General features: G+C 39.1%; 1 protein-coding gene across 13 annotated transcripts in view; it reads right to left on the reverse strand.

The window, feature by feature from the left end:
- Positions 1 to 3,573: 3,573 nt before the first annotated feature.
- The window catches only part of CD47 (CD47 molecule), a 51,888-nt gene continuing 40,718 nt past the window's right edge, over positions 3,574 to 14,743 (reverse strand). Inside the window, exons 7-13 of one of the 13 annotated variants that reach the window (XM_053663039.1) lie at positions 13,308 to 13,400; positions 7,758 to 7,789; positions 7,034 to 7,093; positions 6,368 to 6,392; positions 5,712 to 5,744; positions 4,465 to 4,512; positions 3,574 to 3,803 (exon numbers count right to left, since the gene is read on the reverse strand). In XM_053663039.1, the coding sequence (XP_053519014.1) occupies positions 3,799 to 3,803; positions 4,465 to 4,512; positions 5,712 to 5,744; positions 6,368 to 6,392; positions 7,034 to 7,093; positions 7,758 to 7,789; positions 13,308 to 13,400 (296 nt within the window). In that variant the 3' untranslated portion in view covers positions 3,574 to 3,798. Of the gene's footprint in view, positions 3,804 to 4,464; positions 4,513 to 5,711; positions 5,745 to 6,367; positions 6,393 to 7,033; positions 7,094 to 7,757; positions 7,790 to 11,405; positions 11,453 to 13,307; positions 13,401 to 14,743 lie in introns of all 13 variants that reach the window. The other 12 variants (XM_053663040.1, XM_053663041.1, XR_008391129.1 and 9 more) reach the window with 12 other exon arrangements.

The raw sequence follows: 14,743 nt of genomic DNA on the forward strand, positions 1-14,743 counted from the left end.
GCAGATATTCAAAGCTTCAACAGTGATAAATTGATTTAATACATATTTTAAAAAAAAAAAACCTTTAACGGTAACACAGCTGTAAAACAACTTTGGTCTTTAAATCACTGCAAAAATGGCTACCGACAAATAGCACACCTTTAATTGCTACCGAAAAAAGCCCCGAACAGAGGACTCTGCACATAGCAACACTGGAGTTCTCCTTACGTAGAATGGTAAATGGATGTTCATCTGGTGCGGGATATAATTTTCAACAATGGCTTTTTGTAAATAAGTTTCCATTTAATCAGAACAAAAATGTTTCGCTCTCTCATCTACCCGGATAACGACATGTCTAAGATGCCACTGATGTTGCCTTACAGAGAAGCGTATTACAAATGCTCTCATGTTTTCCAAAGGGCTTCGTTTTGGAAAAACTGGTCTTAAATGATAAGAGCTGTCAAAAACCAAATGCAAGAAAACTGCCTGTTCACTGCTCATCTCTTGAAAGTTACCTGGACTACTCCTATTAGCCACGGAAAATGACTTGACGAAGGACCCCAGGGGCTGATGGCAGTTGGTGATTTTGACAACGCGACACATGTAAAACTGTTTCCGAACATCCTCTCCATCAAATAAAACACAACGAGAAGAGAAAGGTTGCCCAACAAGTTCTCTAGTTTCCAAGGACAGGTAAGCAAACGGGTATGTATTTCCATACATAACACCACAGACGTCCATTTTTGGACACTTATTTTAGGACAAGAGAAATCTAGACAGTGATACAGAGTGTAATTCTTACCAATGAGATGGAAGTGTAAACTTATCACTTTTGAGCTTTATTAGTCAAACCACAATTTGGTCACTTAACTAAACTGACTACAGCATCCTGAAAAAAAGCAATGTTCCTAATTATGGGACAGCCTCAATATTTTCATTCTGACATCCTCAGAAATTTAAACAGAATAAAGCTGGAGCTTCCAGGTGAAAAATCATCATCGCCTTTGAAGGTCTTCAGAGCATGTGAAATTTGTCAAAAAAGAAAACTCTCTGGCTCATCCTATTAAAAATAGTGAAAAATCTACACACAGCTCTCAACCATCAAACATATACTGAATATCTAATGTAGGCAAAACACTGCAGGAAGAGAAAGGAAGAAAAAAAAGCTCTTGCTATGGAGGCATTTTCAACTGAGAAAAAGGAAAAAGTAAGACAAACCCAGAGAGCTAAGCAGAGACACATGAAGTGCTGGGAAAGGTACGTGAGGACAAAAGAGGCAGCAGGTAGGCAGATGGGGACAGACTGCAAAGGGGAGACCGCGGGGAAGGGACGGCTGGAGGATGATGTTTCATGGCAGAGGGGAAATTTGATTTGGCCAGAAAGGTTGATAAGGTTGTTGCACAAATGGCAAATGGCATCACTCGGAGGACATGCAATAAATAAAACTGAACCAAAGAGTCAAGGGCAAAAATCATATCAGTGAGTAAAAAATCAGATTAGAGGGGGAACACATATATGATGCCCAAAACATTGTTAGCAATTTTCATTACGTGTGACAGAAAACTGGGAGCCATTACAAGTCTGTTCGAAAGAGAATGAACTGGCCCAGTGATGCCCAGGCGAGAGGGTTGCTGCTGCTGTGGTCCCTTTTCCAGGGCAGCTGACCACTAGTAAGAGCAAGAGTTGATTGCGTCTGGCCTTTCTCCTGCTACCTTGCTGCGTTGTCTAGGGCAGTGAGTGCCTCAAAGGATGGGCAGCATCAAAGAGAACACAAAGGACAGGTAAGTCCCAAGACTGAACCCCCAATGAAGGAGAGTTTACTATGTATTAAAAGGTATGATGTTAATTCATTAAAAAGTTTACTAGAAACATTTTCATACCTGACTTTTTCTTAAGAGAATAGGAATTTGGATCTTTTTCAAGTCCATCGGTTTTTTTCCTCCTTTCATCAAAATTGGTTTCTAAAGTAACAAACGATATTACTAAAATACAAATATTTTCAGAAGAAAAAAGAGCAGTGGGAGCCATGAGATCTGTATAAAGGAATACAGCTCCCTCTACATAGGGTAATATTGTGGACAGCAACACAATCAGGGAAAAATTATTTTTGTTGTGTTTTTCAAGACCTGTCTTCATAGTGTGCTCAGTTTTCTGAGAGGCATCAGCAGGTCATAAATTTTGGTTTGCCCTGGACAAACCGCTTGGTCCCAACACGAAAAATGACAGTTAATTTGGCATAAAAGAGGCACATGGGGACATTTAGTGGACTAAGAAATAACTATCTGTAACACAATTACAAATATAAATGTCTTATTCTTACAGAAACAGGAAGAATCGCTAGTATTTTTAGACAGGATTGGTGAGCGGTCAACAGACTTGGCAAATCACCTAGAAATTTTGAAAGTTTTAAGTGATCCATTATTTGCATCCAATATAATCCCACCTGACAAAGATCTTTGTTTTTCAATGTTTTGCTAAGAGCGTGAATTAGCATTGGCTCTCCTGCAGGTCCCCCACTGCTGTCCACACGGAGGACGCACGCGCCCACCTCACACATGTGCACACAGAAACACACGCCCACAAAGGAGGAAAAGGGGTGCTAATAATCTAAAAGTACTCCAGGCAATCACGACGGTCAGAATGTTGATTTTCTTCTAATGGGGTAAAAAATGGGGGGGTTTATGTTTTCTTCCTCAATCTTCGAGTCAGGGGAATATGAGGCAGGACTACAGGAGGAAGATGATGCGTGTTTATCATGCAACAGAGACACAACAGCAATAAAACCACCCTGTCGAGGGCCTGACGGTGACACACAGTATGTTGCCATGCAGGAGACACATAGTTAAAACCTCAATCTCGGTTTTTCATGCCCCAGATCAGAAAAGAAGTGAAGAAACACCATAGATTGTGCCTTCGAATCCGAGGAAGGGAATACATATGTTACAACCATCGCTATTTTTGCTGACAAGTGTGAACATAACTCTCTGAGAACAAGTCTGGCTCCTTTCCGCAATGATGCTACCATGTCTCTGGACCATGTTCAAAGAAGAGAAAAGGTGCTACAGCTTGCACAGCAGAAGCAAACAACAGGAGGACAAGACAGGGTTTAAAGGGTTGTGTGAATAAAAGAAAAAGACATCCATCAATAAAACTACCCTAAATCTGGAAAGGATCTGTTACACTGGACGTTGAAGAATATGTGAACGGCAACCCCCAAGAATGAGGAGCATAATCTCCATCAACGGCACATTTCACGTCAGCAGTGCATAAAATGCTTCCAGCCCAATTCCTGTCTGCACTTAATTGGTCATTACTCCCTTGATCCAGAAGGGCAGGCACATTATTCAGCTAACACCGTGACTGCCCATGTGGCTACAAACCTGAGTTTGCTGAAGTCTGGTGGAAGCCCCCGCTCTTCAGCAACATCTCTGGGTAACAACGAGGTTAATGCCAAGTAATTCTCAAGTTGAACCAATTTAAACCGATGACCTAGAGTCAAAAGGTCCTAGGATCTGAAAGTCATCATTCTTGGAAGTTGCCCACTCTACTTTTGCCCCTAACTGAAGAAAAATAAAAAGAAAAATTGGATCTCAATTGGGCACACAACACATCATAATTCTTTTATTAACTAAATCACAAATGCTTTGAATAAAAACTTAACTGGAGTAACCATCCAAAAGTCAATGATTTACTTTTTATTAAAGATGAAAGTCATCTTCTCTTGCCGAGGGAGCAAATCAAGGCCGTGGTGCTTAGACACAAGTGCATTCTTTCCATGTCTTACTACTTCCCAAATCTGAGTCCATCACTTCAATTCAGCTAGTCTGAAAAATTGAAAAATGAGTATTATATACTATTCATGTTTCTGTTCTGTGCATTAACAAGTTGATGTAGCCTAAAGATTTGGAGTTGTTTGAGGTATATGATATCTAAAAATAAAGCCAAGGTATTTAATCTTAGATGTGCAAAGGTCACAGATAAAAAGCAGGCAAACCGTTAGCCTTTTTGGTCGCAGTAAGTAAAAGGGCAATGCCAAATGAAAATAAAGATCAACCAAGTCTGGTCATTTCCAGTTGCTGGATTAGCTGAGGAGAAGCCAAGAGGTGTTAATTTTTCAAAGCAGAAGATATTGCTCGTAGATTAATATTCCATCACATTCACTTTAGGTGTACAGCATTCATTTGATGTTAAGTGAAATAAACATGTGATTAGGTATAAGCGAAAGAGGAAACGGCTCCATGACCCCAGGGGAGTACTATGAACCTTGGCTGCTGACGAGGCAACCACACTGTGAGCATCAAGCAGTTAGTTGTCAGCTGGAAAATCCCACCAGACAGACATTTAAAAATAACTGGCAAATTCTGAACAGCTAAATATTAGTAAAATTAAAGACATTTCAAAGGTCATGGTAGATTTTACACGTTATGAACAAACAAGCACTGCTGTATCTCCTGATACAGTAGATCAAAAACAGGCACATCTTACGGGAACTCAAACAAAGGAAGAGGTACTCAAGGTCCTTATACTGATTTTCTGACAATAGAGAAAAAGACTTCAGCTTCTCTACACCACTACAGAAGAATGACTCCACAGCAGAAAAAGGAGAGAACAAAATAAAACTTAAAAACAGAATACCAGAATAAAAACATGAACAAACCATGCTACAGTTCTAGGCCTCAGTTCTTTTTTTTACATACCATTTGAGTTATTCCTACGAACTACAATTTTTTGCAGGGCCATGGTTAGCACAGTAAAACGTGCATTTGTAATAAAGGCTGTGACGCGAACCTACAGAAGCGGGGTCATTCTGTGCCTCCCAGCTGAACGCAGCCTCACCATTGTTTTAGACTTAACCCACCAACCCACAATCAGTGTCATTTTACTCTTGGACTCAGGGGAGTACAGCACCTCAAGTTCAATGCTGCACTCTGCTCCAGAGGTGAGCAGGTAGGTCACAGACTTTAAAACAGCAAAATGGAAAGTGAAATGTTCACATGATCAAGGCATGACTGCAAACACCACAGGTATGAAGAAGTTTGTGATAAGATAAAAACAGAGCTGAAGTATGGCAGCATGTTAAGGTAAAATTAAAAGCAAACACTTCTAGGATTCAATATCTCTGACTTCTTTAAGAACAAATGTGTCTTCGAAATACTTAATAAAAACTTTAAGTTGTTAGCCCAGCACCCCCCGCGCCAAAAAAAGCAAAAGCTGGAGTGATTAAACGTTTTTCCCTTTAAATCCTCTCCCAAAAGGTTAGACCCAAGTTCCTTTGTGGAAAAGCAGAGATATTAAGCCTCCATGAATTATATGAAACAAAATCACCAACGCAAGCACAAAAGAAACTCTGTCAAGATTATAAAGATTTGTGTCAGGGTATCTGTGTCATATAAAACCCTGTGATTTTTACATGTAACTTTTAAATCTGGTGACTTTAAAGTTACAGTCACCAGACACTGCATGTAAAATACAGTTTTTAAAAAGCGGTCATTTCCCTTTGCTACGAGCAGCGTGACGGACAGCCTGGTCAGTGGCACCCTGCAAGCTTTTCCATCACCATTTCGCGATTTCGACAGAGTGGATTTAAATTGGGTAAATCAAGAAATGTAAACCTTTATGATTTGACAGTGTCCCTTTTATTTAAAAAGCCATGTTTTCAAGAAGCCATTTTATTTCTTTTTCAGTGTCCATATTTTAAGCAGTCTATAATTGTAGGTGCATTTTACACTTACCATCATTCATCATTCCCTTTGATTCTTTAAATGCTAAGAATTAGTAACAAGCCAAACAAGCAATTAGTAAGGTTCCACAATTAAAAATCATTTGTAAATAAACAAATATGCAGTAATATCATGCCAACTACTCCACAGCTGTCAGTCCACACGGACTGTAAGGCATCTGATTACAATGCCTTTCTGTGGACCCTGCCCAGAGCCCCCACCGCGGACACACAGCCAGTGCAGCAGACAGATCTAGACTTGGGGAGAAAGAAAGGGAAGTGTTTTGGCCTCACTCCATGGTGATAGACTGTATCATTCTAAATTTATAAATCAGAGATGAAAGCCCATGGAGATTTTTCTATACTGGGGCGCTACACTTCGTCACGGCCAATACAAAAAGGCAACAGCCCCCGCTGAGCCTCACCTGACCAGTGCATACAGCCACTCGTGAGGCAGAGAGCAGCGCGCTTCCCTCAGTGGTGAGGACATTACAAAAGCAACAGTGCTAATTCTTGATTAACAATCAGAAAAGAGGCCAAGGCAAGGAAAAAAAACTAGATTCTTCCCAAACCATAGACAGAATATTCTAACTGATTTGGGGACCAGTTCAAATTATGATCTGGTAACAGATGAAGGAAAATATATACAAGTTTGTAATAACCACATACCATTAAGGGGTTCCTCTACAGCTTTCTGGAAAATATTTAAAATATATTTATATAAAAATAGAATATATTTCATGTCCTTCATACTGAAATTTACATAAGCTAACGTTTAAACTATAGTAACCAGTGAATCCTATAGTCCCAAAACAAGGCAATAAAGGTTAAATGCAAAGCCTGCCAAGTCTCACTAATAGTTTAGTAATAACTGTACTGTTCCCTGAACATTCACTTTCTAGGCAAAATTTCCCACCCCACCCAAGCCTCTCTCAATTCAAGAAATCCTAACTTCTCAAAAAAAAATTATTAAAGTCCAAAGTAAACAGCAACAAAAGCAATACAGTTAAATAAGAAACAAGAGCAAAACAACCATTTTTAAATCACGCAAATTAAACTCAGTGACAGGGAGAGAGGATGTGTTAGTATCTGAAGGTCTGCTGGCTGGATTGTCTCTAATGGAGGCACGTGAGAAACTGCTGCGTGTTTGTGACTGATGTGGCCCCGCACCATTCTCTTCGGAACAAATACCGGTGGCAGACACTCCCTTCTCTCCCTGGCCTGCCAGGTTTGTTGGTTTGTTGCAGGCTTATCAGATTGAGGAGCATAAGTAATCCCCACTTCCTGCCACACACTCTTTGGGCATTCCCGCACAGCTATCGTTAAATCCTTTACCGGAAGATGGGTACGGCACAGCACTTTCCAGGTTTTATTCGCATAAAGTAGCTCCTGCACCTGTCACCACAACAGATCTCTATTTATAAAAGTTTTGTTTAACTCCCTCATTTATTCCCCTCAGTTTATCTCCTAAATTTACTCTTTTTTGTTGGAATTTTCTCAGGTAGCTTAATAATGTATCCAAGATACAGTCAAAACTAAAGTACAGTTTAGAGGAAGAAAAATGCTTATAAAATAATGAGGTAAGGAGGGAAATAAATCATCATTCCAAATAGGTATTTTAAAGCAATGTTTACATTTACTTTATAGATTATTATTTTAATAACATCAACTCGCTATGAATCTCTCCCTCATCTGAAGTCCGAATACTATTTTGTACATGCACATGAAGTAAATCCGACAGGTGAGGAGGCCCTGTGCTGCAACCAGCTTTGCTCCAGCAGAGATAAGGGCCATTATTCCTGGACATAAACTTTCTAGTTCCGGCTACAAGAAGTTAGCATCATCTTAAGGAATCATTTATTCTACCCCGTTGCTACTAAATGACCAAACATTTAAAAGTAGAATTAGATCTATTTGTGCAAAGGTCATGACATGACTTCAACGTGTTCTCCATTGGTTGTTACACTAGACAGTAAAAGGGCTCAGCATCTCGATCATCTTTCCTCAGTCTATGTCATCACGTGATCAGACCCAATTCATGTAAGAAATGTTAACTTACCCTAGGAGGTTGTATAGTCCTCTGATCAGATGCTGGTAAAATTAAAAAATAAGAAAAGAAACGGAATAAATGAAAGCCACTAAAACAATGCAATGCACCATTTAATTTTAAAATAAAATGTTCAGGCTGAAACTAGAGGTGCCAGAAAGTCCATTGAAAGAGTCCCAGTTTTGACAGTCTATTAAAAAATACAGGACATTCCTGATTATATGAACTGAGAGAATAAAATGATGCAAATAATCCACCTCCATCAAATAATAAACATACACATTCCCTTGTTTGCACATGCCAAAACTTCCCCCACTCTATGGCGGAAAAAGTCTGCCATCCGCTCACACCATCAACTCCATATCCCTCCCTACTAAGTGGACAGAATGTGACAATGACCAGTCTCTGTCTCTACTCCACCCTTAGCTCCCTGCTCTCGTGCCTTAAAGCCCAGTCGTCTTTTTTCTTTCTTTCATCCTTCAAAGCTCCAGATAGCTACAATGAAAGAAAATATTCCGATCCCTCTGCGTTTAAAGAATTATTCTAGACAGGCAGTTTTAGCTGCAATCAGGCCCTTCTCTATGTGTTCCTTCTTAGCTGCCCCTTAGCGTAGCTTCCCCTTAGCTTAGCCATTCAGAAGTGCTGCTCCTGAATACACTGACTGGTTGGTGAAGATGAAGGGTATGAAGGGTACCCAGGGTACCCTTCCAGGGTATGAAGACAGTGACAAAAGGACAAAGAATTGCTCTAGTTGTGTCAAGAAGAGAACACTTTCTTACAAAAACGAAGTGACGAGGACCCAGAGCAGCTACAACCAGTCCTCAGGACAGAATCAGAGTCCTACAGACACGAAAGTAGCAACCAGCAGCAACGCCCTGCCAACGACTCTAGAAGGGTGACGCTACTGGTTAGTGGATTCCACTGCTCCACGAACTGGATGATAGTACGGGAGCTGCATGTTAGCAGATGGAGGCAGGCCCTCAGAACTGCTCTCATTTTCTATGTTACTTATTTACTATCTCTCCGTAACCGCTTTATGAAGCTCCCAAAGCTGATGGGAAATACGGGTGAGTGGGAGCCGACCCAAGGGCAGCCACCTACAGGTGAACCAGAAGCTGACAAGCCTCTGAAACAGGGAAAATGGCAACAGACTGGCCTGGAAAGTTTCTTTATCCTGGGGAAATCTGAAGGGGGAGAGATAGAATAATGACTAGAAAGTTGCTGACAGTAAAGGAAGGTGATAAGGAAAGTAAGCAAGGAGAAGCTCAAAGCTTAGAGCTCTAGGTAAGAAAAACTAGCACTAGAAGACATAAATTGGATGCAAGGTAAGGACATAAAGAGAGAGGATGGGCTAGTTGGCTAGTAGGTGAAGAATCACAGAGAGAGGAACTAAGTAATTGTAAACATAGGAAGGATTAACCGACTCTGGTCCCTCAGAGGGCAGCCAAGATGACTCAGACCTTTGAGACGTACTTCCAATTCCTTAACTACTTACTGTTCCACTCTGTGAGGCCCAGTTATGTATGAGGTGGGCTCCTTGTAATACAGGCTTCCCCCTCTAGGTGAGTGTTCTAGGAACCCACTGGTATCATGTACCAGCTGGCGTTGTTGTGAAAGCCTGTGTTTGGTTTGAGTGAAAATTTTTTGAACACTCTTTCAGCGTGTTTGCCCATTTCATGAAGGTGATCTGCTAGTGCACCTGCCCACGCTGCACTGAGTGTTCACTCAGTGACCCTCATGTCCCACCCTGCCTATTTACCTGATCTTGCCTTGAGGAACTCTTTTTTGTTTTGTTTTGTTTTTCCAATGTAAAAAGCCCTCAGAGGGAAATGTTCTGCCGATGCAGAAGAAGTGAAACAAAAATGGCAGAAGCACTAAAGGCATCAAAATTGATGAGTTAAAAAACTGTTCTAGGCAGTGGAAAAAAAACATCTCAATACATGTATTGCACTTAATGGAGAGTACTTTGAAAGTGACTGAACTTTAAACATGTCAAAATAAATACAGATTTTTACTATCAATTCTAGGGGTTTGGGGTCCCCCCTCATATCTGCTCTCATGAGATTCCCATCTCTGTTACTCTCATGTGTGGCTTTAAAGTAAAGCTCCCTTATTGGGAGCACATGGAGAGTGGTTTGGTCCTTGCAACCGAAGAAGCAGGAAGCTTCTTTTTAAAGCACTATGGATCACTCCATAGTGATCCCTAGTGGATCCTATAGGTTTGGGAATATGAGTGAATTCACATTTAGCAAACTTCCAAATAAACCAACAGAATTACAGAACTTTATTAGGCCTATCATGACTGTTACATGTATAAATAACTTACTTCAACTAAGCCATGTCCTGTATCTACATTCCATCTGGGAAACAAAGAACTGAACAGCTATGGAAACTACTAATTGGTAATATGAAGAATCAGAGGCAAGATTTTAGAGTTAAATTTTTGAGCTCAGAAACTTATTCATCAGAATTAGTACTAAGAACTAACTGCCAAGTAGCTCCTTTTCTATCCTAATGACTTATAAAGAATAGTTTGTGCGTTCCCCTTCTCAGGCACAGGAATATCACATTTAGCTAGCTGATTCTGAAAAAAAAAAAGAGATCTATAAAGAACAGTGATTCAAAGGCACATAGATCTACTGAGATCCCTTTAATATGATATACCCAACCAGTGCAGAAGTTAATTTCACTGGACTTAATCCTCTCCAATAAGCATATGACCTATGTAACGATTGTGATTTATCTGCTGCCGCTGGGGGCCTGAGGCAGTGGCAGCCATAGCTCCGTAGTTTTAAGACCTCGAAGCCTTAAGCATTTCACATGAGCTCACTTGCAATGCTTCTTGATTTGTTCTTCTCTCCCTGAAATGCCTGAAACATGCCATAAATATGAATACTCTTAGATTTTGAACTTTCAGAAATACTTTTTGCAATTGATACCAAATGCACCTCTCCTCGACCACGGGCAGGAAAATGTCCCTAATTTATATACATATTTCATGTCGTTCTAATATATTTGAGATGTGGTAAATATGCTCTCTGACGGCCTGTAGGTTGATTTGTATCAAAACACGATTATATGTACTTGTAGTGGTAATGGCTTTAAAATTTAACAAGTATATAAACACCCTACATAAATAGCAAGTCTAATTTTACTGCATTTAGTTAGTTCCTTTTAACTTTCTGTACGCTCTCCCATTGTTATTGTCCCCAGACCCTAATTTCCTTTCATAAAGTTTAAGTGTTTCCATTAAAAAGATATCTAACATAATGGAAAGACCAGAAAAAAATGAAAGTTAAAATCTTACTCTTTAAAGTAACAAGTAAGGCCACAAATTTAAACTTGGAAATAATGAAAATGATAAAAGTTAAACCTCTCGTTGGGACATTAATTTTATCTTAAGAAATACCTTGGATTTTTAAAAAAACTATCTGAGAATTTTATTGCATTTAAGCCGAGACACATTCATTAGGCTTTTCCAAAGCAGAGCATCTGCGAAGAATGAAAGTTATTTTGGAAACATTTGTAATTTTAGTTCCTGATTCGAATGTTCAAATTTGCAACCTTAATGTTACGTATAATCAGATTTACAGATTCCGTAAGAAAAACGCATCCATCCTCCCAGTCTCGTACAGTAGCCAGAGAACAACTTTCCTGTACCTTTTCTCTTCTCGCCCTTCAACTGAGGGAAGGTGTGCCTCTGAGCTCTGGTATCGGACAAGTTGATTGGAAAAGTTAATTTAGATTACCCTCATCATGTCAATAAAATTGGACTAAATTCTTAACTTATAACAGGTATATTTATATGTTAAACTATGATAAAAAATAACCCGGGGAAATTTTCATCCTTTCACTTTCACTTTGATTTTAATGTGAGAACAGTGCGTTTGTAGCGATACTGGTTCCACAGGCTTCTGAGGGGTGCCAGCAATGGAGAAGGGGGAGAGCAAAGTCAAGGGCGTGGCAGCTGGACAACGCCTATCTCCACTTGAGTCAGCATCTCCAGACCCACTGCCAAGTGTACTGAACATCATTCTTTGTTACACGTGGAAGGCATGGCGGACCATGGCAATGAAAGGGAGAGCAAGCCAGATAATAAGGGAAGAAAGAACAAGGGTCTGACCATCAGGCAGGGACACCGGATACTGCAGAATGTCGTGTGGAGACTGTAGCTTACGTACTGTTCTCAAGCACTCATAGGGAGGGACATAATCAGCAGTGTCATCTTCAAGAACCAGACCAATGGTGACTGGACGAATCGACCAAACAGAGTGTGTATCAGCACCCACAATGTGATGCTCACCATAGCTACCAAACGAATGTCACTCTGCTTTAGAAGTCTTAAATGTGCTTTAGGATGGAGGCAGGAACTCAGAAAATTGCACTGACGAAGAAACTATGACTTTATGAACACATAAACTAAAATAGGTACAGTTAAGTATTGTATTTTAATTGTGTACCTAATAAGTATTAATTAAAAGAAGACAAAGAATATGTAACAGATATGAATTTCAGTGATCAGCCAGCAAAAGCTGAAGTTCAAAAATAAAGATTGGATTTCTTTGAAAGTACTGTGCAAGTCATATGGAACATTATTTGACTATGTGGATTTGTTAAAGGCAACAATTATTTGAATTTAACAATCCAAGCTTTGTATGAATTTTTAGAAACACACACAGTAAAGTTCACTTAAAGCAAAGTAGAAAGACTGATTTTTTTTACTCCAAGAGTTTGTAACTTCTGACTATTTTACTAGGGGTTTAAAAGCACTTGCTTTACTTCATAAAGGAAAGCAAGTAAAAAAGTTTTTTTAAGGGATACTAATATAAACCAGACTTTAGGAAACATCTTTCGGCACTAATAAAAGCAGTTATCTCTATATATGTATTAAAAATAACTTATACAGAAAGCTGTCAACTGCTAATTGGCAGATTAAATGCAAAGTTTAGAAACAATAAGCTAATTCCACACTTAGTAACAACTGATTTTAAAAGCAATAAAAGCCTAAATTTAAAAATTCATATTCTAAAGTCGAGTATCAGCGGACACTGTTCTTTAATTAGCAAAAGTGACAGGTTTTGAACTTCAATTCCTGTCCACTTATGGGTGTCAAGGTGTAGGAACAATCTTCAGGAAGAGATCCTCTGTGAGAGAGTGCTATCATAAAAAAAATGGGCAGATTAAAAACCTTTTCTATTTATTAAAATGAATCCTCAACCAGCTCTCCTTTTCTATAGTATAAATAGGTATAAAACAGTATAGCAATATTTAATCTATAATCTAAACTTTCCATTTATGTATAGGATTTCTACCCTCTTTCGTGAGTTACCAATACATTTCTTTGATCCTAACTTAAAGAACCAACCAAAAAGCACTTTCCTAGTGACACAGGGTGAGGCAGACGTAGGTTTACAGTAGTTTAGGTGGAAAACAATAGAATAGTAAATCATAATATAAGAATAAACTCTGTATTTGTACGTACTCACGACTGTAAACCTACTTTTGCCTGACCCTGTATATCTGAAATCTTATCACAGACTAACAAAAATAAAATTAACTTACCATTAAATTTCATATAAACTAGTCCAAGTAACTCTGCTAAAGCTACAACACCCAAACCTGAAATCAGAAGAGGGCCGTGCACTGGGGAACACGCTGTAAAACAAATAAAATCTTACATTAGAAATTCACATGAAATAACTGAACTTCTTAAAAGAAACAATAAAAGTAATAACATCAAGTTGTAAGGAAAATAATTATTTTTCTCATTATCAAGAAACAAAGTTTACCTACATATATGTTCACTCATTCTTCACTCAGTGAAATGACTCCAATTCAATCTTTTTATTTTTAAGTGACTCATTTAATTTTTTATTAAAATAAAAAAACTCCTTGTTTACATAATGTGTACCTTCTATCAGGAATAACGGAAGACAGTCTGTAAAGCCTACGTCTCCAACCATTTGAAGCCTGGTTATTTTAAAAGTTCTCCCATGATTCTAAGCAGTTTGGAGGCAAGAACAATGAGCCCATAAGCCACATGTAGCAAAACGTGGAAAGCACTGATCTCAGTGGGAGCAAAAATGAGAATTTCAAATAAAAAGCTCACAACACGCAGTGCTGACAAGAAGACAGAGCAACAGAAATGTCCTTTCGTTGCCGGCAGGAACACAAAGTGGCAGAGCCACTGTGGAAGACAGTTCCCTAATTTGTTGCCAAACTAACTATACTCTGAATGTGCAGTCCAGCCATCGCACTCTGTAGTATCTATCCCAACGAAGTGGAAAAATTATATCCACACAAAACATGCACTTTTATATCTTGTGTCTAGATCTGTGATTTTAGAACAAATTAGTACCTTTCCAAAGTACCAAAAGCAACCAAGATGTCTCTCAAAAGGTGAATGGATAAACAAACTATGGTCCATTCACACAACGGAATATCACTCAGGGCTAAAAGGAGGTAAGTTATCAAGCCACAAGAGACATAGAGGAACCTCAATACATACTAGTAAGGGAAAGAAGTTCATCTGAGAAGCCTAGATATTATATGACTCCAAGTATAAGGCATTTTGGAAAATACAAAACTATGGAGGCAGGAGAAAGATCGATGGTTGCCAGGGTTTTCAGGATAGAGAGGATGAACAGGCAGAACACAGAGGATTTTTAGGGCAGTTAAAACTTTTCTGTATGATATTCTATGACTATGATCCATGTCATTACACATTTACCAAAATCACAGAACATACAACACCAGAGTAGACCCTAATATAAACTATAGGCTTCGGGTGATAGTGCTATGTCAATGTTGGCTCAACACAATGCAACAAATGTAGCACTCTGGTGGGGGCCGCTGATCGTGGAGGAGGCTGTGAGGATATGGGATACAGAGGACCTCTCTGTATTTCCCACTAAATTTGCTGTGAACCTCAAATGCTCTAAAAAAATAAAATCTATTAAAAGAAAAAGAATAAGAAAAACAAAGAAAAAGAAAGTTCT

This window comes from Artibeus jamaicensis, unplaced genomic scaffold (genome assembly GCF_021234435.1).
Source record: "Artibeus jamaicensis isolate MK-2021 breed Jamaican fruit bat unplaced genomic scaffold, CSHL_Jam_final contig_3126, whole genome shotgun sequence".
Classification (NCBI taxonomy): domain Eukaryota; kingdom Metazoa; phylum Chordata; class Mammalia; order Chiroptera; family Phyllostomidae; genus Artibeus; species Artibeus jamaicensis.